The following is a 22,986-nucleotide window of genomic DNA, read 5'->3' on the forward strand; positions in this document are numbered from 1 at the left end:
TCTGTACACGACCCCCTACTACTGTGCATGGCACGATCCCCTGTGCACGGCCTACCTCTCTGCCCAGGTGGCATAATGGGGTGGCCCCCTCACTTGTGACTCACATGATTGATTATGTGTGCCCTATCACTAAGCCAATAGATGATGACCTCACTCACGACCCTGCCCCCTGCTTGTACTTAATAAATACAGATGCTTCTGGGCATTTGGGGCCCTCGCTGATCTCCACTCACAGGTTGCATGATCTCCCGAGTCCAGCTGCTCTTCACCAGTTCTTCAGTGTCCTGTCTCTTTACTTCTTGGATCCTGCACCTCAGCACAGCATAAGAGACACCGCATGACCCTGTGGGGCCCAACAGCCCTACAGAACATGATGGTGGGAGGTAATCATCCCAATGCGTAGGTTCCCATTCTAGTTTTTTGAAGGTGCTTTGGGGTCAGTTACTGTTCTCTTACCTGAAATATGTTAGAAAAAGAAAATGAGCCTTAGTGAGTTGTTTTTGGTGAAGTGCTTTGATATCACCTCAAAGGCATTCCTGAAATTTATTTTCCATCCTATGCCTAATGGGTTATATTTTGAAGTTGAGATCCAATTATTGCTGACATAGTATTTTAAATTCCCACTGTGCTGGATACATTAACAAAAATCCCTAGAGTAGATCTGTCTCTGTGCACTTTGATTCTTGTTTGTACACCATCCAGTATGTAAGTATTTCTTCAGTGCTTTCTGTGTTCTAAGTGCTGTGTATGAAGAGGATAGGAAATACCTTTCAGCTCAGGACTTTGCTTGGCTGCTCTGAGAGCACTGAGGAGTTTGTCTTCCTAAAAACAGTAAACTAGCATTCTTGTTAAGTTGCTATCTGAGTTTTATGCCCAGAGCTGCTGCTGGTGGGCCCAAGGAATGTGAAGTTTTCTGGCTGTGAGTTTGAAAATTGGTTGAATAAAATATAATTAAAAACAAGCAGGCCAGGCACGGTGGCTCCTCCCTGTAATCCCAGCACTTTGAGAGGCTGAGGTGGGTGGATCACCTGAGGTCAGGAGTTTGAGACCAGCCTGGCCAACATGGTGAAAACCCGTCTCTACTAAAAATACAAAAAATTAGCCAAGTGTGATGGCAGGTGCCTGTAGTCCTAGCTACTCAGGAGGCTGAGGCAGAAGAATCTCTTGAACCGGGGAGGCAGAAGTTGCAGTGAGCTGAGATTGCACTGTTGTACTCCAGCCTGGGCAACAAGAGCAAAACTCCATCTAAAAAAAAAAAAAAGAGACAAAGGAAAAATAAAAGGAAATTGTACTACCGTAAGAGGAAAGAATGACACACACTTGCGCTCCTGCAAGACATCCAAGGTTATGGAAAACCAGACTGCTGGTTCCTGCTGGGATGATCACACTACAGCAGTGCTAGGTGACCACACCCCAGGAACACAGATAAGCCTGACCTGTGTTTATCTTATGAACCTGAAAGGAGAGGCTGCCCTTCTAAACACTTTTGTTTATTGGATGGATTTTACTGGTGCTTACATAGGGGCTGACGTCAGAACAGATTATAGCCCTTCAGTCATAATCTTTTAGAAATTGCCTTTTCGCTTCTGGCTTCAGTGCCCTGGCACTATAGTCTAAAGCAGGCGTCCCCAAACTTTTTACACAGGGGGCCAGTTCACTGTTCCTCAGACCATTGGAGGGCCGTCACATACTGTGCTCCTCTCACTGACCACCAATGCAAGAGGTGCCCCTTCCTGAAGTGCGGCAGGGGGCTGGATAAATGGCCTCGGGGGCTGCATGCGGCCCATGGGCCGTAGTTTGGGGACGCCTGGTCTAAAGGATTAGAAAGCGAGTTCCAAACCAAATTGTACTGGTATTATCAATAAAAGAACTCAAGAGAACCAACAGGTACCTTTCTTTTCCCCCCATTTTGGTTTCTACATGTGCTTGTGTGTGGATCTTCCTCCTCCTTTGTAACTTTGCCACTTAGAAATAAAATTGACCTTTTTTCTCCTTTTCTTCCAGACTCGCTCTTTACTGAGCGTGTTTGAAGAAGATGCTGGCACCCTCACAGATTATACCAACCAGCTGCTCCAGGCGATGCAGCGCGTCTATGGAGCCCAGGTATGCCCCCACCCATCACCTGGATCCCAAGAGTAGGCATTCTCTCCCTTCATCCTGAACTTTGCTCAGAGGTTGAGAAATTTGAGTCTGAAAAACATCACTGAAAATTTTGAAACAAAATCAGAATTGTTTTCTCACTACTTTTCACCTCAAAAAACTAAGGGCGTTCTGTTCTCGTTGCTTAAGAGTAATTTTTCTGTAATTAGAATCGTTAGAGACTGACCACATAATTGCTTCTATTTTTTTTTTTTTTTTGAAATTCAACCCAATGGGAAATATTTGAGTCTCTTCTACTTGTGAATGAGTGGGTCCAGTATTTTGAGGCATACTCTTTGTCTTTTTCATAAATGGGCAGTCTTAGATGTCACTGTGGGAGGGTAGAGATGTTTTTTCAAACTGCTCCCTCTGAAAAGACTTGAGTCACAGTTCTGAAACTGTCGGGTGGCTTCTTTGTTTTGTGGAACAAATATCTCTGGCTTGCAAAACCATGGAAAATAAATTGCTGACTCGCAAAAGTGAATCTTTTTAATGTCAAGAAGCACCCTTGTATGTTGCTTTCTAAGAGAAGATTTATGAGTTACTTAAAAATGAGGAGCACAGTGGAAGCACGATGTAAATGCTTTACATGTCTGAACTTGCTAGCACTGCACACAACCCTGTAATGACAATACGATCGTTCCCATTTTACAGATGAAGAAACTAATTCATTGAAGTTGCCTCCCCAAGGCTCTAGAGCTGGAATTGGAGGACTGGATCCCAACCCTAAAAGTATATGGCCCCAGAGTCTAATATATGTATATATATATATATTTATATATATATATATATATATATATAAAACATAAAATATAACAAAAAAAATTATAACATAAAGCATTGAACACATCACAATATTATGGTAACCGATCATTTTCATTGTTGATTCCTTGCTAACTTAAATCTTTTGTGTTAATGATTTTCTCATTAATGATCCATTTAAAAATATAGATTGGGCATCCCCAATTTTAAAATCCAAAATCCAAAATTCTCCAAATCTAACTTTTTGAGTGCTGAGATGACACACAAAGGAAGTGCTCATTGGAGCATTTTGGAGTTTGGATTCAGGATGCTTGACTGATACAGCAAATATTTCAGAATCTGAAAAAAAATCCTAAATCTTTCTGGTCCCAAGCATTGCAGATACAGGATACTTAACCTATACTACATTCAGTGATATATAGCTCTTACTAATCATATATAGTCATTTCTTATAATAGCTCCACTACTCATATTACTGCTCATTGCTTTATTAGTCATCTCCCATTATATGGGAATAATACTCAGTCCTTGCCATTGGGTAGCTTATAGTGGGTTGGGAGGCAGACAAAGCAATCACCAGAGAGGGGCTCAGAGAGGAGGGCCACCTAACATCGTGGGGTTGTGCTGGGCACCCAAAAGAAAAGTGATTGTGAGGGTTGAGGTTTATTGAATACTTAACAGCATCCAGGAGGTTCCAGGGGCTTTTATGTTGATTGTTTTATTTCAATTCCCCTAACAACTCTGAGGTGGGTATTATTATTATTATTATGCCTATTGTACTGGTCGGGAGACTTAAGGGTTCTGAGGTTGAGTAACTTGTCTAGGTGCACCTATTTAATTCATGGCAGAGCCAATCAGCTGGAGCCAAGTTCAGACTCTTCACTCCTGAGCATGGGGGAGGTGGCAGTAGAAATGGAAAGAAGCTGCTGTACTTGAGAGGTATTTAGGAGGTGGATTAGTGATTGATGGGGTGTGAAGGGGTCAGGTGGTAAAGGATGAATCAAGAATGATGTTCAGGTATTCATCTGTAACGGCAGGGTGGATAAGTGGGAGAACACGGGAAGAGGAGCAGGGTGTGTGTGAGTGGAGTGTGTGTGCATGCCTGTGAGTGCCTGTGTGTTATGGGGATGCCCAACTGTAATTCTCTGTGGAAACACTGACTCGGAGGGGCTGTGGGACATCGTAGTGGGTAAAGAGATCTTGTTGAAAGTTCAGATCCAGAGTATAGGGCTGGAGATATAGATAGGCAAACTACACAGTAATGTGTAAGTGTAACTTATTAATTAGAACTAGCTTTGGGTCAGCCTGTAATCCCAGCACTTGGGAGGCCAAGACAGGAGGACTGTTTGAGGCCAGGAGTTTGAGACCAGCCTAGTCAGTTTAGTATAGTGAGGCCCTGTCTCTACAAAAAAATGTTGTGAATATTAAAAAAAGAACTAGTTTCGGTTTTTTGTTCTTTCTTTAATTTTCAGAGATACGGTCTTACTCTGTCACCCAGGATGGAGTACAGTGGCATGATCGTAGCTCACTGTAGCCCCCGACTCCTGGACTCAAATAATGCTCCTGCCTCAGCCTCCTAAGTGGGAATACAGGTGCATACCACCACGCCCAGCTAATTTTTTTTTCTTTTTAATTTTTGATAGAGATAGGGTCTCACTATGTTGCCCAGGCTTGTCTCAAACTCCTGGCCTCAAGTGATCTGCCTTAGCCTTCTGAGTAGCTAGAACTAGTCTTAATGACCAAAAGAATTATGTGCTCATCTGTGATTTTATGTGTTTTGTTAAGATATTCAGAATTTAGAGACATGAGAACTTGGTCAGTTTTTTATTTGAAGTCCTGTTTATTGATATTGTATGTTTTTTTAATTTTTCCCCTAAATATTCTAAATTTAAGAAAACAGGAATATTCTTACTGGGCTTATACCTGAAATTGCTTGCTATTCAGCAGTTTGTATTTCATCACTAAATGATTTGTCTCTTAATGAAGGCTTAAAAACCCCAAGACGTAAGAGACTGTGTCTCTGCCACTGTGAGGAGTCTCTGTTCTGCCTTTGTGTCTGTCAGAATCATTTACTTGGGAATTTCCAAACACCGTCTCATGAATTTTTTTCTTTTGAGGCAGAAAATGACATTTTTGCCAAAATTAAGTGGGTCTCTCATTCCTAGAGGCTGTAACCCAGCTTTTAATTCGCAGCACATGATCATCACATGGGTTCTTCTACTGGCCAGAAACCCTTCCTCCTCCCTCAGCATTTCCTGCAGCAGAGGCTGGTGAAAAGGTCCGGTTAGTGCTGCCAGATTCAAAGACAGTCAAGCAGTGATCGGCTGTGTTCAGATTGGCTGGTTCAGGGGCACTTGGTTTTTCAGGTTTATTTGAACGCTTAGGTGTTTTGTTTTTAACTGAAGAAAGAAATCTTTTCTGGTTCCCTTTTTGATCTGTTTTCTTATGTGCATTTTAAAATAGTAATACTTCTCTGTTTCCATTCAAGTTTTTTCCCCGTAAAATTGTGTTTTCTCAGTTTCATTGCACACTATTCCATAAATATTTTACACCTAGGCATGTTGAATTTGATTGATAAAGTTTTATAATTTCCTTTTTAAAAACAGACTCAGCAAAATAGGGTTTTCATTAACATATTTTCACAATCAGGCTTATGCTGCCGATAAGTGATAAGTATTCATAAAAGATATTTTAATCAGACTTCATGGCAAATTTCTGGATGCTGATATTGCAGATGCCCTTCAGAGACTTTAGTTTTAGAAAGAGGAAGAGAAAGAAAAGCCAGAGGAAAACTTCTATGAGCAGTTTTGCTGATTGTGGCTAGTTTGCGGAAATTTTAAATTTTATTTGGCTTAACCTCTAGAATGAACTGTAGGCTCTAAGCTGTTTTCAGCATCTTACAGTAGTCCCTGGAGTCCCATCTGGTCTCTTAGTTGTCAGATGTGCCTTTGCACATACTGGAAACTGAATAGTCCACTGTGGGTCCTTTGAAAGAAGTGGTATATATTTCCAATGCATTAATAGAGAAGAGCCTGGTTACTTAGAACACTCTGTTTTTCAAACTATTGGCTAAATAAGTTTAAAACTTCTATTATGTCTAAATAGGCGCATATACATGTATATTCAGTTAATTCTGCTCAAATTTTGAATTCAATACATTTGGTATTTATTTTCATTCTGTATCTCAGCCATAATATTTTTTCTTTCCTAAAGAGGTTTAAAATTTTCTAATCTTTTAAAATGGATTTGTTAGGGGCTTACAGGAAATGTATTTAGGTCATCTTGCTTCTCCTCTCAGCTGTTGTACCGAGAACATGGGAGCGGGGGTAATAATGTTCCTGCCGGCAGGACAGGAAGGCTGGCCCCTGCAGTATTCATGAAACCTGGCAATCCTGGTAACCTGGCATTCTCTTTCACCAGATGACGAACCTTTGTAGTTGCTGCCTTCAGTCTGTGTGGGATTTTTTTGTTTTGTTTTGCTTTTTTTTTTTTTTTAATGTAAATTTTGGATGGTATTTTTTTTTTGAAGTGAGAACCATGATTAAGACTCTCAATTTCCTTCAGCAAAACAGGTTTAATTTAACACAGTTACATGTCTGCAGTCATTGTTAACCAAAGATTTTGGAATCTAGAACTATTGACCTGGAAAACTGATCCTAAAACTCCTGATCTTAAAATCCTGAATTGGAGGTGGGAATAGTATTTTCTCAAATTGGAGTAAAGACAGTAGGAGGGAATAGGAGGAAAGTATGCATAATTTGTTATAAAGAAGAAATACTTTTCTTTAAAATGGTGATATAGATAGCAAGCTAAACAAGTTAATGTAGCAATTAGGAAACCAGGTGAGAGTCCTGAGCTTCGGGGAGTGTGAGCTTGTCATGGGGGAGGGAGAAGCGCATGGGAGGGAGTCAGGGTCAGAGCTGCGTGTTTTAACGGTGAAAACAGTGGCCTTTATTTATTATACACATAAAAGTGCCACACATTAGGCTGAGCATTCAGCTTTCACAACAGAGGCGAGGTATTTGTATAGTATGTATTTACAGATGAGGAAGCCAAGACTCAAAGAGGTTAAGTAGCTTGTTTAAGGTCGCACAGCTGATGAATGGCAGAACCAAAATTTTAAACTCAGATTCGACTGCAAAGCCTGCACTCTCTCTTAACTGCTATGCTTGCTTGCTCTTCTGACATGCTAGCCACCATCTATGGCAGCAGACGCCAAGGAAGTATGAGCTTTTAGAGGCTCCTCTTGTCATTTAGAAGAACCACCCCTATTTGTCAGCCCACAGCTTTGTAATATGTTAGAGTCAGGACTCAGTTCCTTTTTGTATCCCAGAGTAACTTTCTTGATTTCATGAGTTTTCTAATCTGTGTGTTTTAGCGGCCCCGAAAACCAGTCCATTGAGACTTACCTGACAGGGACTGAGTGGAGATGCGGACGTAGCTTCAGGCTGGAGGGAACAGAGGGCCTGAGTGGCTCTTGGAAACGACTTCATGGACCGGGCCCTGCTTTTGGTCTGCACTTTCCCTCCTGCCGGCTTTGAGATGTCGTGAAAGACTGTTCTGGGCTAGGCCCATTCACTCAGGTACAGGAGTTAAGTGTGCGACCTTGGACTTCGCAAATCTGAGTTCCAACCTTGGCTCAGCCACTTGCTGTGTAACCTTGGGCAGGTGAAGCCATTGGTTGATTGCCTGAGTTTCCTTATCAACTAAACAGAAGCCATAGGAATACCCACCTCAGAGGGTTCTTGTGAGTTAATTGTCTTTATGCCTGTAAAATGCTAAGGTCAGTCCCTGATGATGGAGTGCTTTGATATTAACAGAAGTGTCTTCTGTGTTACAATAATAATAGTTAGGATGGCACTGTGCACCGGCACTGTTATTTGGGTTAGATAGATGTTTAGTCCTCTCCTCCTTTCTTGAACGAACAGCTCTATTTGCCGCCTTTGCCTCCTCGCCAAACATTTGATATTTGTTCTTCAAGCCACTTCAGTCTGGTCTTGGCCTCTGCCTTGCATGGGGTGCTGCACAGCCTCTCTCCACTCTGCCCATGGGCAGCATCTGATTCTGTTAACGACAACCCCCTTGAGACTGTCTTCCATTGGTTCCTCTGACAAGCTCTCTTTTGGCCTGCTCCTGGTCTCTGCCCCTTGTTCTTAGTGGTTCTCTTCTGGTACCCTTTTGCTACGTATCCCTGAAGCCTTGGTGTTCTCCAGACTCACCATCTCTGGTGAGTCTCTGTTCTCTCCCTGGGCGAGATCACTTTAGCAACTGCCTGGCCATTTCTGAATCCTTTTCTAGCCCTTGTCACTTTCTGAACTCCAGGTCTTTATATAGCCAAATAAACAACATTTGCCTATTATTATGTGCAGTTAGCTTTAGCTCTTCCCTGGGCTATTGCAGTTCCTGTTCCTGTCTTCAGGAAGATGTCTTCCCCCTTTCATTCTTCCTCCACATCGCAGCTGAATTACTCACTTTAAACCTTCCCATCACCTCCTCATCTTCAGATGCCTTCATGGCTCTCTGTAACCACAAGGAAAAGGCATAGAGGCCTCAGCAAGGCACACTGAGTCCTTCGTGAACTGCGTCTCAGCCTGCTCCTCTTGTCTTGTTGCTGGCTGTTGTAGAACATGCCAGACCCTTTGCACACCTTCCACTCTGCTATGCCACTCCTGCTGCCTGTTTCCTTATGAAGCCCTTGCCCTGGCAGATGTCCTTCCCAGCCTCTGAGACTGACCGCAAGCCTGACAAAGTTCCTCTGACACCTTCTCTTCCTTCCTTCTCTCCTGGCCAAAGTGCCCTTGCCCCTCATCAGTGTGCCCAAATGGCCTTGTGCACTTGCTTGTCAGAGCGCTTAAGATGTAGTGATGGGGTGTCCTTGTCCCTCTGTGGACTCCGAGCTCCCAGAGAGCAGATTGTCTTTGTTGCCAGTGTCCCCCACCATGTCTGGCCCCATTCAGTGTTGGGTGGGTAGCAGTCTGGCCCCATAGGTGTTGAATGAAGGACTGAATTTGGAACAGCTCCACCTGAAAGCAAGGACCTCTCAACCGCATACTTTTTTGTCACTCCCAAATCCAGTATCCCTTCCTCAGTTCCTTGGCTGCAGGCACTGTTCTCCATCTGGCCCTCCACATGGGCAGCACAGTTCTCTGCCTCCCCTGCCTTCCTCGCTCACTGCGCCCTGCTGTTTCTGCCTCAGGAACACCTCCATGCCCTGCTCTGCACAGTCTGTCTCAGGCTCAGAACCTTGTTTATATAAACTTCTCCAAGTGGCCTCCTGGTCAGTCCCCCTTACTCCCTTCAGGGTTTCCTTCCCACCACTGCCACTCCTGGTTTTCTTCCCCCCGTGCCTGAGCTTGTCATGCTTCCATCGAGTTCCTGGGTGCTTCCCCATTGCCCCTGGAATAAAGTCCAGGTCCAGCAGGCATCCCCCCATGGCTGCCGTGCACGAGACACTGCAGCCACTTTCTTCGCACGCCCCTCACTCCTCCCTGAGTGCATCCTTCCTCAAGAGGCTCCCGAAGGAGTGCAGCATGACCGCCAGCTTTGTAGTAATCACTGAGTGCTGAATGTGACTTTCAACCTCTTGGCTCTAGGTCACATCTCCAGCCAAATAGTTGGTGTGGATCGATGTGGATTTCCTCTGCCCCACTCCCCAGCCTCTCCATTCATATTCACCATGGATGCTGCGTGCACAGAGGCCCTTGGGTGGTCTCAGGTGACAGTTGCAGTTAGTTTGCTCTCTGTGCCATGGAAAGATAAACATTCCTTTGCCAGAAGCCCAGTTTCCCTTTCGGGCTTGCTAGCCACTTGACTTTCTGCCTTGGTGACAGCCCTGAAAGGTTCTGTTGAACGTGGGAGATGCTGTCTGTAAACCGTCCTCAGGGCATCCTTCCAGGACTTCTCATGAAGCAGTGCATAGTGGATGGCAGCCAGAGTGCCCTTAGTGCCCAAAACAATGCTAGAGCTCCATTGAGAATTCCCATTTTAGGCCACCTCTTTTGCTCTTTTACCGCTGAAAAAGTATGGGGCTTAGGTTCGTATCTGTGGACCCTACAAGTCCTGCTCACCTGAGTATTGAGTAGGTACAGTTTTGGACTTTAGATTGGAATAGCATAATATTCAGAACATGGGCTTTCAATTTTGAGTCTAGCAGACCTGCGTTGAGTTGTTAACCTGCCAGTCACTAGTCATGTGGCTTTACAAAGCTATTTATCCTTTCTGAAGCTTAGTCTCCTCATTTACAAAATGGAGATAATAATAGTATCTACTTGATGAGTGCACTGTGAGGATTAAATGTGATAATATATGAAAAACATTTAACAGCAACATCAGGTACTTAGAACAGACTCAGCCGGTGTCAGCAGCTATCTTTATTGGTGTTATTACTAATATTTACTCTTCACTCGGCCTCCAGTTTTGCAAGTCCTGTTGCAGAGATATTTGTGCAGGCTTACCTCACAGGGCACGGGGTGTGGATTAATTAGCTGATGTTGGTAAAGCATTTCATACAAACTTTGTGTACAGTAGATTAAGTATGAGTAAGATTAAAGTTGATCTTGTTTAAAAGTCCTTGCACACAATGTGCTCTGTTCAGGGCAGGTGACAGGCCGTGTTTTAAGTATGTTAGTTGCCAATTGTAGTTGGCCTGGCAGCCTGAAATATTACACATAGGAAAACACACAGCCTTGCCTCTTCTTTTCTCTCTCCTCTCTTCTCTCTTCTCTTTTCGGAGTTTTGCTCTTGTTGCCCAGGCTGGTGCAATCTCAGGCTCACGGCAACCTCCAATTTCGGGTTTCAAGCAATTCTCCTGCCTCAGCCTCCCGAGTAGCTGAGATTACAGGTGCCCACCATCACACCCAGCTAATTTTTGTATTTTTAGTAGAGACAGGGTTTTACCATGTTGACCAGGCTAGTCTTGAACTCCTGACCTTGTGATCCACCCACCTCGGCCTCCCAAAGTGGTAGGATTACAGGCGTGAGCCACAGCGCCTGGCCAATACACAACATTTTCAAGTGGCATTTCTAGGAGAGACCAGGAGAGTCTGGTTGCTTGAAGTCGTTTTGGAAGGTAGCTGTTGTGTGTTGCACACTGTGCCCCTTCTTCCCTGAGCTGAGGTAGAGCTGTGTGGCTGTGTGGGTGGCACATGAGTATCCTCCCCTTGAGCTCTGCGTATAGCCTAATGCTGGCAGTTCCCGGCAGGTCTCTCCATTAACATTCAAAGCACTTGACAGTAAGCTTTAAGGAATAATTCGAGTGGCCTGTGGCTCTGGCTTGTTTGGAAGGCCTGGAGGGTGGGCGTATGTGTTGACCAATCTCTGAAGGAGGCATATATGGGGAAGTAATATGTTAGAGCTGACTAAAAGAAAGGGTGAATTAGAAGAGTAGAAGCTCCTGGGATCTGAGATAGTGTAGCTTACGAGAGCCTCGTGAGGAGGGTGTGGGAAAAGAATGGGTCTTCTGAGACGTCTGATGACAAAGCAGGATCAGCAATCCATGGCTCTTGGGACCGCACCTTATTTTTATGAGTAAAGTTGTATCAGAATGAAGCCACATTTACTTATTTACATGTTATTTCTGGTTTCTTCTGTGCTACAAAGCAGAGTTGAATAGTTGTGGCAAAGACCATATGGCCCACAAGCCAAAAATATTTACTTTCTAGCTCCTTACAGAAACAGTTTGCCCACCCTAGTGTAAAGCAGAGGCCTTCTCATCTCCTGCCTTGTAGTAGAACTTGGGATCTTAGTAGCGTGTAGGAGTGTGGATTTTAGAATCCAGGCAGCTCCAGGTTCACATCCTAGCCCTGCCATTCATCAGGTGGCTTACACTCCCAGTGCTTCAGCTTCTTCATCTATAAAATTGAGTTATTAATTAGAACTCGATTTATGGGGTCATCAGATTAATTGAGGTAGCACACAAAATGCATATAGCATAGGGTCCTGCATGAATTAAGCACTCCGTAAATGTTAGCTGCTGTTACCCTAATGATTCTGTGGGTCTCCAGATCATATTCCACTTGGTGCTGCCCTCAGGCGGATGCCAAGGTAACTTGAATGAATCCATCTGCTGCTAACTCGGAGAGGAGGAGCAAGAGATTTTTGGTTATAGCCGAGTATCAGCCCAGTGAGTGCGGTAAGACCTTTGTTCCCATGCACTGCTAAAGATGGATAACAGGTTGTAATCCCTGGCCAGTTGCTTTGTGTTTTATTTCATTTGTGATATTTCCTTATATGGTTAGGAAGGATTTTTCCCCTCACACCATGATTTCAGGTATTGTTTTAAACTTGGAATTTAGATGAATCTTCTAACCTTGTTCATTCATTCATACATTCACTCATCAAACGTTTGTTGAATGCTTGCTGTGTGCTAAGAACTGTTGGGCGTTCCTGTCTAAATGAAGGACATAGTGCTTGTGGATTTGTCTACTTGCTGCCTTCTTGACTATGTGGCCAGAAGACACATTTCTGGTTGGTTTGAAAGCGGTCAAATACCAGTAGGATGCCAAAGCCAGGCAGGCACTTTGGTTCTATTTGTCCGACTTTCTTCTGAGGAGAAAGAGCCACATTTCCTGGTCTATTAATGCCTATTTCTTAGGGCAGAGCAGGAAGTCAGTGTTGGCCAGTTGTCTGCAAAGAGGTCCAAAAAAATTTGACTCAGCTGTATTCTGCCAAATAGGACTGGGAAAAATAAAATAAGCTCCTTCAGAGCTCAGGACTTAGCCTTAAAGGAACAGCAACCCTAGGAGAAATAGCCAGTGGAGGCCAAGGCCAAGAAGATAGGCCAGTGTCCTCCCATCATCTGTGCCACGGTGGCTCTGCTCCTTAGGAATAAACTCCTGACTCTTTTCTTTTTCTTTTTTATTGTATTTTAGAGGTTTTGGGCTACATGTGAAGAACATGCAAGATTGTTGCATAGGTACACACATGGCAGTGTGATTTGCTGCCTTCCTCCCCATCACCTATATCTGGCATTTCTCCCCATGCTATCTCTCCCCCACTCCCCACCCACTGCTGTCCCTCCCCTATTTCACCCCAACAGACCCCAGTGTGTGATGCTCCCCTCCCTGTGTCCATGTGTTCTCATTGTTCAACACCCACCTATGAGTGAGAACATGCAGTGTTTGATTTTCTGTTCTTGTGACAGTTTGCTGAGAATGATGGTTTCCAGGTTCATCCATGTCCCTACAAAGGACACGAACTCATCGTTTTTGATGGCTGCATAATATTCCGTGGTGTATATGTGCCACATTTTCCCTGTCCAGTCTATCATTGATGGGCATTTGGGTTGGTTCCAGGTCTTTGAAACCCCTGACTCTTAAGCTTTAAGTGAGCTTCAGAAATGTAAGACAAATTTTCTGGGCTGGCCACATCAGTGGTAGGAGCATAGTGGTAGAAAACTGCTGTGTAGCCAGGGATTAGAGGAATAAATAAGAAGAGAAGAAAATGAGCAGTACCGGCTGGTGAAAATGGCACAAAACGGGCCTCCCAGAGCATCGCACCTCTTGAAGAGCAGGGCTTCCTCAGGCTTTCTGGGTTATTTGGGTTTAGCTGTGCTTCTGTTACCATCCATCATTGCCAGCGAGTGTTCTAAGCCTGGTGGAATCTGACCTTGTCATATGCTACTTCAGTCCCCCACCCCCGCTTCCGGTTCTGAGCCTGGGCCCTGGGGACCTGCACACGTTCCCACTGCCTCATTGCCAACCTGGCCTTGCCTCCAAGCACACAGCCCTTGCTCCAGCCACTCTCCACTTCAGAGCTGTTCATATAGGCACTGCACTTCTTCCCCTTGTTGGCCCCTCCTGGAAAGATGGTCCCCATGGCTGACTCCTAGTCTTTCTTCAGGAGCCTGCTTAAAACATCTGTTCCTAGAGACTCTATCAAAGTCTCCCGACACATCCAGTATTTTTCTTTTGCAGTTCTCGTCATACTTGTAACTATTTTTTTGACGCCTGCTTCCCCAAAAAGCCCCATGAGGACAGGGACTGTGCCCTTGTTGAATGTCTGGCACATTATAATTGCTCACTGTATTTGTATATGGACTGAATGACCAGAAGGAGCAGTCATTTGTAAAGGATTAAAAAATAAACTAGCAAGTTTTAACCTTTTTATTTGTTTTGGTCTTGTTTTCCAAGTGTCTGAACAAAACATTTTATTATTTGACAGATGTACACATATTCTTTTTTCTTTTTTTTTTTTTTTTTTTTTTTTAGCTACATCTGCTGGAAAGGGATTTTTTTCCTTTTATAATTTTTTTTTTAGAGACACGGTCTCACTCTGTCGCCCGGGCTAGAATGCAGTGGCACAGTGATGGCTCACTGCAGCCTCAACCTCCTGGGCTCAAGGGATCCTCCTGTCTTAGCTTCCTAAGTAGCTGGGACTACAAGTGCATGCCATCCTGCTTGGATAATTTATTTATTTATTTATTTATTTTTTCAGAGACGGAGTCTTGCTATGTTGCCCAATGTGGTTTCAAACTCCTTGCCTCAAGTGATCTTCCTGCCTCAATCTCCCAGAGTACTAGGATTATAGGTGTTCACTGGGCCCAGCCAATATTATTTTTTAAGGGATTCTCTGAGATGGCATTTTTCAGTGACTTTTTATGCATTGACTAATCTTACTTGCTTTTTCTGTTTTCTCCACAGAATGAGATGTGCCTGGCCACCCAACAGCTTTCTAAGCAACTGCTGGGATATGAAAAACAGGTAACTTGAAGTTTATGTGGCCTATGATGCCATGTTCAGGGCTTTCTTAAGTGGAATTCTTTTAAAGAATTATCCAAAGTCATCCTTTAGAGACTTAAATTATTTTTTTTTCTTCATATTTTTGTCTTTTCTTTTCTCTCCCACTGATATATTGAAACCAGTGATTATCTCTCAGTCATTATGAGGTATTCTAATTAGCCTATAGAAGTAATTAACTGCCACTGAGGGTTCTGAGTCTCCAAGGGACTACAAGTGAATCAACATTAGCAATTCCAAGAAATAAACACTCAAATATCATTATGTTTGACAGAAAGGAATGGCCAGGGAGGGTCAGATGAGTGCACCCCATGGGCACAACAAAGGGGATAGCTCTGACTCCCTCTGCAGGTAGACACTTCTGACAGGATGGGCTCTTGGAGAAGAAAGGACACCGGTGTGGAGGGTCATCTTTTGCAGGTGATGCTTTGTGCTGAATTCCCTGGCATTCACTTAACACCTGGCTCTTTTATTCTTTGCTCTTAGAACTTTGCCCTTGGCAAGGGTGATGAAGAAGTAATTTCAACACTCCACTATTTTTCCAAAGTGGTGGATGAGGTAAGATAGCAACATGGAAAATTTGTATTTGAGTCTTTCTTGAACTTTCTTTTATTGTTATTTTGGCCCACTTTCCATTTTTAAATATACACTTAAATATCTGAGAAGGTACCTCAACTTGGTGATCTTCCAAGATTCCTTTCATAGGAGAGGTTGTATATTATGTTTGTTTCTGGTTTAAGGGGAAAAGCTTCAATATATATGAAGAATAGACCAAAAAAAAAAAAAGATTTTTAAGAATTCAGTTTCCAAAGGAGAGTATATTAGTTCCTCGGGATTGCCGTAATAAATTCCCATGAATAGGCAGCTTCAAGCAACAGAACTTTATCCCTCCCCAGTCAGTTTTCTGGAGGCTGGAAGGCTGAAGTCAAGGTGCTGGCAGGGCCACCCTCCCTCCATTGGCTCCAGGGAGAATCCTTTTGCATCTTTCGGTGGCTCTGGGGGTTCCTTGGCTGTGGCAGCATCACTCCAGCCTGGCCTTACATCCCTACTACCTTCCAAGTTTTTCCTCTCCCGTGTCTTCTCTTCTTATAAAGATACTTGGCATTGGATTTAGTGACAATCCAGGATGATCTCATTTCAGGATCCTTCATTACATCTGCAAAGACTCTTTTTTTTTTTTAAGACAGAGTTTCGCTCTGTCACCAGGCGCCAGGCTGGAGTGCAGTGGCACCATCTCGGCTCACTGCAACCTCTGCCTCCCGGGTTCAAGCAATTCTTCTGCCTCAGCCTCCCGGGTAGCTGGGACTACAGGCGTGCACCACCACGCCAGCTAATTTTTTTGTATTTTTAGTAGAGACGGGGTTTCCCCGTGTCAGCCAGGATGGTCTTGATCTCTTGACCTCGTGATCCGCCCACCTCGGCCTCCCAAAGTGCTGGGATTACAGGCTTGAGCCACCGTGCCCAGCCTTAAATTTAATTTTAACTCAAATTTACATAGTAACATGTAGTTAATAGCTACCATATTAGTGTAGACTGTTGGAGGGCTCAGAAAACCATGACAAAGAATAAACATAAAGGAATGTGCAGATGCCGTTTAGCTCACCAGTTATTGATCTGCAGTGGATACTGTCTTCGGTTTACAAAATGAGAAACTAACATTCATATAAAACTATGCTGACTGCACTTTCATTTATTCAGCAAACCAGTTCAAGACGTTATTTATTCAACAAACATTTATTGATGACCTCCTATTTAGCAAACGCTTTTCTAGGCACTGGGGATATAAAACAGATATAAAAGTGAACACGTCATATGGTTCCCACTGGGCTTTGTCCTCTACCCTGCTAAAGAGTAAGAAAAAGAAAAACTCTGTCTTTCTGTACTTTCAACAGTCAACATACTTCTGGTCACCAAAAAGTGTGCGTTTTCCCCATATCAAGCAATTCTGTGACGCTAGCTGGCCATCCTACAGTTTAACTGAATTGCGACATATGTATCTGGAGATAGCCTCAGATCTCACCAATTAAGGACATGATCCCACCAGCCTGCCCCCTCCCCCACACTTCAGATGCCAGTTGCAAGTCTAGGCTTCTGGTACTTCTGACAAACCAGCTATAAATTGGGGGTTCCCACAACATCTCCCTGGGCTTTGATCATTTGCTAGAATGGCTCACAAATCAGGGAAACACTTAAATTTACCAGTTTATTATAAAGGATATTACAGAGGACACAGATGAACAGCCAGATGAAGCGATGTGTAGGGCAAGGTATGGGGGAGGTGGCATGGAGCTTCCATGCCCTTTCTGGGCACGTCACCCTCCTGGGCACTGCCAGGTGTTTAGTGACCTGGAAGCCCTCCAAACCCTGCAATTCAGGTATTTTTGTTGGCAGCTTCATCACATAGATGTGGTCAACCTCCAGCTCTCTCCCCTTCCTGGAAGATGGGGGTGGGGCTGAAAGCTCCAAGCTGGTAACCATGGCTTGGTCTCTCTGGTGACCAGCCCCTATCCTGGAGGCCACCAGGCATTGCCTCATCAGAACAAAAGACACTCCCATCCACCCAGGAAATTCCAAAGGATTAGGAGCTCTGTGTCAGAAACTGGGGTCAGAGACCAAATATTAATAACAAAACATGCTCCTAGCACCCCTATTGCTCAGGAAATCACAAGGGTTTTAGGAGCTCTATGCCAAGAACTGGGGGCAAACACCAAATACATATTTTTTATTATCTCATGATATCACATACACTGCTGTGGCTCTCTGTCAGATGTGTTGAAATGGATAGAAGATGTAATTATAGAGGAGTGAAAGTTAATTTTTTGTAAGGTAAGGGGAAGAATTGTTTCCTAATTAATAACAGTGGAAAGATAACCCAGGGCGAGAAGTAATAGACTGCACCCCGAGAGTCACATGTTTCCTTGAGCAGAGAGTTGGTAAGTGGTTAGTTGTTGAAACCCCTAGAAGCAAGATTTCCAGTTTAAAATATTTACTCATAACCATCTCGTCATGGGCAGGAATGATGATTGTTTTAGTGGGGAGTGCATAGTTCCCAAAGGACGGAAGTGTGGTTTTTATAGGTAGTATCATGGCACCCTGGAAGGTTAGTTCTGCAGGGAGTTTTCAGACAAACCTATTGATGTAAAGACCCAGAGAGTGAAAGCAGTTAGCCAAGGTGGGGCCTAGATCTGGGAAAAGGAGAGTAGCTTTTGAGGCTGTTTTCTCTACCTGGGCCTAAATCAGGTTGAAAAAATTTTAAGACAAGTTATTTGACTCAGAAATTAAAGGAAAGTTCAACCAAAAGTAGAGACGTATGTGGCTCATATTTAATAGAATGCATTGGAATGAGATCTTCCATGTTGTAAGTTACGCAGAGATTTCCATGCATGGTGACTTCCCTAAAAGCAGAGTTTCTGGACCACTTCCTTTGAGTGCACCTGAGACAGGAGGTCATCATAATTACAGAGTTCACTGACTGAATACTGAGCACGTATGCCAGGCACTCTGCTCTGAGTGCCTCCTGTTTATGTCTCTTCCTTGTCCTCACATGTCTTAGCTATGTAAGGAAGATGCTCTTGGCTCCATTTTCTATACGGTGATGCTAAAGTTGGGAGAGGTGGCCCATGCTCCTTCCATTCTCCTCTGCGAGGGTGCTGTGGTCAGCAGTGATTATCCCATACAGCTCACAGCTCAAAAGCCCCACATTAAAAGCTGATGCATAACCCCCTTAATCCTTGAGGAGAAAATGAGTAGCTGGGAAATTTGCTGTTTGTGAAATGCATAACCATTGGAAAGCCACTTAATCTTTCTGAGTTTTGGTTTCTCCATCTTATATAGCAGCAGAAAGTCTCACTTAGTTGAGCTGTTACATTGATTAAATTAAATAATGTCTATCAAAGCGTCAAGCACAGAGCCTGTTAACTGTTAGTGAAAAACAGTACCTTTCTTATTGAAGTTATTCTGGAAAATAGTCAACACATTCTGTCCTGAAGGCATTTACTGGCATGGCTGTCTTCCTGTGTTACCCTCAGAATCCAGCTGCCATGCTTCGACTCGGCTGAATGATAGGGAAAGCATTAGCAGCTTGCTCCGTGTTCTCTTGCCTGGCAAGTGGTTGACCTTAGGCAAGTCTTCCAGTGTGTAAGAGTGGCCTCTGAAGCCACAGCCCCAAAGGACCAGATCTGCTGGGAGATGCGTGTGCGCAAGGTTGATGCATATGTGTGACTGCCAGCACTGCTAAAGGAAACTTTCCCACATGATGAATCCAAAAGTAATTGCTGGTGATTTCCCCTTAGTCACCCAGCAGGAATCCCAAAATACCTGGAAGTGTGCAGTCTAGTGGGAGAATCCCTTCCACTGTATTCATTGCCGACATCTAGATTCTCAAACGTGAGCATCAAGGACAAATTCTGTATCCCAGGCTATGTAGTGGAAAGTAAACGAATCTTAGAGCCCAACAGCCCAGATTAAAAGTCCAGCCATGCTATTTATTTGCCTTCTGGATTTGGAGAACTATTTGCCTGTTTGTAAAGTGGTGACGATAAATAATACCTAACTCAGAGAAGGGGTGAGAACCACATAGTGTAGAACATATAACGCAGGCACAGAAAAATGCTCAAAGATGCCCTGATGGGATGATTTTTATATCTCCTAGATAATTTACAAAGATAGGATTTACTGAATCTTTGAGGTAGAAGGGGAGAAAGAGTCAGGAGCTGTTAAAATCACCTGGTGAGGAGCATCGCATTCAAATACAGTCATCTTATTCTCAGAAAGGCTCTTTTCTAGACTAGAGGTCTGAAATCTGGCAGAGTGGTTTCGGTAGGGAGTATTCTTTCTCCAGAGTCACTCCCAGGCCATAGCTGGCTGTGGTTTTCAGGTGAGTAGGTTCCCAGCAGGCCTGTTTTTCAGGTGTGGCTTCAGCCTCCCTGGAGAGTGAGAAAACAGAGCAGCCTGGCGAGGTCCTGAGCCATGACCAGCACTGACAGCTGGCTGTGTTCTCTGGAGGCACATCCAAGCATTCCGATTCTCCAGTGGGGTGGGGCTGAGTGGGAACACAGAAGAAGCAGAGTCTGCCCAGCGAACAGGGTAACTGTGGGCCCAGCACTCTGTTAGCAAACTTCACTGGTGCCCTGATCAGTCAGAACCTTGCATTTCATTTTTCATGCTTCTAGGCCAGTATCATTTAGTGCTTTATGAAGGGTACTATTTGCTAAGGAAGTCTTACTGAGCTGTGTAACCACACAGAAGTGTTCAGTGTGATTCCTTGGTGAAATGAGACTATGTCGATAATCGTAATGTATTTAGTTTTCTTGAATAGTATTCTCTTTCTTTCAGCTTAACGTTCTCCATACAGAGCTGGCTAAACAGTTGGCAGACACAATGGTTCTACCTATTATACAATTCCGAGAAAAGGATCTCACAGGTAAAGTAACTGAGTTCAATGCCAGTTACCTTCAAAATACTGTGTACCACACTTAGTAATTCTTACTGCATTACTTTCTTTAAATGTGTGGATTGCTGGGAAATGCCTTTTTTTTTTCTTTTTGAGCCGTTCAATTCAGTGAATTTTTACTGACTTCCCTCTATGTTGCCAGCTCACCTAAAGGAGGTCACAGGCCAGTGAGAACACAGGTGTGGAAACAGATCATTGTGATGTTGTGTGATGAGGGCAGCAGGACAGAGTTGCACATGGAGTAGAAACAGCACACAGAAAGGCAGAAGGCGTGGTCACCTTTTTTGGAGATAAGATGCTAGGGAAGGCTTCCTGGAGAACGTGATCTCTAAGCTAAGTTTTGAAAAATGATGTTAAGGCCGTGTTCTAGGTTAGGGGACATTTGTAAAGTCATGCTGTTCTCAAGGGAACATTGAATGCTTTGGAATGGAAAGTTGTGGGGGCTAGAAAGGGGAAGACGGGATGGGAAGCTTGCTCTCTCTGTACTAGACTCTGGGGATGCAGCTGTGAATGGACAGATGGGCACTGCTCTCCTGGAACTCACAGTTAGTGAGTAAGGGAATCTGTGAGTCATGCAAGAACTTAGTTGTCCTTTTGAACTAATTTTGGCTCTTCAACTAAAATAAAGCAGGACCATTTTATATTTCTTAGAAATCAAGGAACAAAATACACAGAAAAAAGAATGAATTAATCTTGAAAAACTTTCAAGATGTTAGAAAAGGGTCCTATTTTCTCTTCATTGAAAATATTTATTACTTAGAGTTTAAGAATTGCATTTTCTAGAACACTGAAACAATTGCTGGCCCCCCAAAAGCATAAGCCTGAATGCAAAAAGATCTGCTCGGTATGTTACTTCCTCTTTAAAGATATATCAACTTAAAACTGTTTTTGTGGGTGGAGGGAAGAGTTTGCGGTAAATCTAAGGATAAGTCTTAAAGAGAAAGATTTTCTCCCCTTGCTTTGAAATCCCCTGTGATCGTGTCACCTGAGGCTAAGGGACAGTGTTAGAACTGGCATAAACTCTACCCAAGGTCAGTTTGGCAGCACTAAAACTTAAAACCTAAAAGATTACAAATAATACATTCATTTGCTTGCATAAAGGGAACCCTCAATTAAAGAAAGCAGGAATTTTAGTGCTTTTTAGTGTTGCTTGTCTATCCTGGCATGGGAAGCTGAAAAGATGCAGTCATCTGCTGATTATTCAGTCCTCATTGAAGGCCTTAGCCGGGTGCATTTTTTGAAAGGTTTTCTCTAAATAAAATCATTAAAAGTGAGTGTGATGTCATGTTATTTTATTTATTTATTTATTTTTCTTTGAGCAGTTCACTGCTAGGGATGTCATTTTAAAAACAGACTTCAAGTCCGTTGGAAAGAAAATAATCATCTCCTAAGGCCTGTGTTGTCAGAGTTATGTCTTTCAGGTTTGTTGATGGGAGGCAGAACTAGAATTTAGAGTGCCCAGTGACATTAATGACAGTGGCCGCCGATAATCCAGAGAGACCCCAAACATGGATGAGTAGTATCTTCCCAGGATGGTGATTTTTTGAGTGGAATAAAACTGCTCATTAGTAGTAAGAAGGATTCTTCTTAGTATCTTTGAAAAAAGTTAAATATCCTTTTCTGATACCACCAGGACATCGCTTTGAAGTATTTGGCCCCAGGTCATACTTGAGTCAACATCAGAAGCAAATCAGAATCTGACCTCCCCTCTGCCTAGACAGTGTGTTTTATCTTACATTTCTTGGCCTTTATTTACTCACCAGCACAAGTACATAATCTGAATGAAGAGAATGCAAGAGCTATTAAGGAAGCTACTTAAAATCCATCAGTAAAGAGACTTAAAACTTGACTCCAACAATAAGTAAAAGATAGGACAGAAAGAAAGAAAAAGGCAAGCAGGGAAGGGCAGAAAGCAGCCTGATCTCAAAAGAGGATGAATAATGCGAAGAGAATTTAAAAGCCGGAGGCAAACTGCAAACCAGTATAACCAACATAGATGTGAATGGCTTTGCTTTGTTACAAAATGAAAATGGATTGTTTTAGAACTGTCGAAAGTGTCCCTTGTAGGTATCAGTCGTTGTAAGTTTCTAACTTTGGACGGTCATTGCTCTCAATGCTCTTTTTGGATTTTCAATCTTGGACTTTGTTCAGCCATCTTTGTGCATGGTGTTGTAGCACTCATTCAGAGTAATGGTTATTGGTGTTGGCTTGTTGCAAGTACAGTATGCTAGATTGTGTCACATTTTTTATTAATACACACACCCCATATTCCTTTGGCCAGGGGTGACTCCAGTAACTCAGATATTAAAATATCAACACAGGAAGCTTCTAGGTTCTGGGTGTAGTCCTGACCGCATTCTGAAGAAAGATTATTTAGACACTCTATTTGGGGGCTAAGGCATCAGAACTTAAGTTGATACTCCGGGTCTCCATGAAAAGCACCTGTCCACCATGGTGTCCAGCCCACCTCCCTCGTGTGCCCTCTCCCGCACAGACCCTGAGCACTATGTGGTGAGGCAGGGCTGCTCGGGCTATCAGGGTCACTGGGTGTGGGGCATGGTTGAAGCCGTAAGTTCCAGTGAGACCAGGTCCAGCCTCTGGGCCAGGCCTGTGAGAACAAGGCCTGAGTGTGCAGAGCCTTCCTTTCCACACATATACTCGCATTTTCTGGGGAAAGTGCAGAGCTCTCGGTTGGCATGTTTTATTTTTCATTGCTCTAAGACAGTCCCTTTTCTCCTTTTCAGAAGTAAGCACTTTAAAGGATCTGTTTGGACTCGCTAGCAATGGTAGGCATCTTCTCCATTCCTGGTGTGTGCTGTGCGGACTTACTGTGGTGGGGAGGATACCCTGGATGAATGTTCTTGCCTTTCAACCCTGACCCTTCTGGGTGCTCAGATG

General features: G+C 43.6%; 1 protein-coding gene across 2 annotated transcripts in view; it reads left to right on the forward strand.

The window, feature by feature from the left end:
* APPL2 (adaptor protein, phosphotyrosine interacting with PH domain and leucine zipper 2) overlaps positions 1–22,986 on the forward strand; it is a 64,634-nt gene that overhangs the window by 6,828 nt on the left and 34,820 nt on the right. For both annotated transcript variants that reach the window (XM_003929639.4, XM_010340242.3), the window contains exons 2-6: positions 2,005–2,103; positions 14,541–14,600; positions 15,123–15,194; positions 19,971–20,058; positions 22,833–22,874. In XM_003929639.4, the coding sequence (XP_003929688.1) occupies positions 2,005–2,103; positions 14,541–14,600; positions 15,123–15,194; positions 19,971–20,058; positions 22,833–22,874 (361 nt within the window). The remainder of the gene's footprint in view (positions 1–2,004; positions 2,104–14,540; positions 14,601–15,122; positions 15,195–19,970; positions 20,059–22,832; positions 22,875–22,986) is intronic.

This window comes from Saimiri boliviensis, chromosome 7 (assembly GCF_048565385.1).
Source record: "Saimiri boliviensis isolate mSaiBol1 chromosome 7, mSaiBol1.pri, whole genome shotgun sequence".
NCBI classification, from domain to species: domain Eukaryota; kingdom Metazoa; phylum Chordata; class Mammalia; order Primates; family Cebidae; genus Saimiri; species Saimiri boliviensis.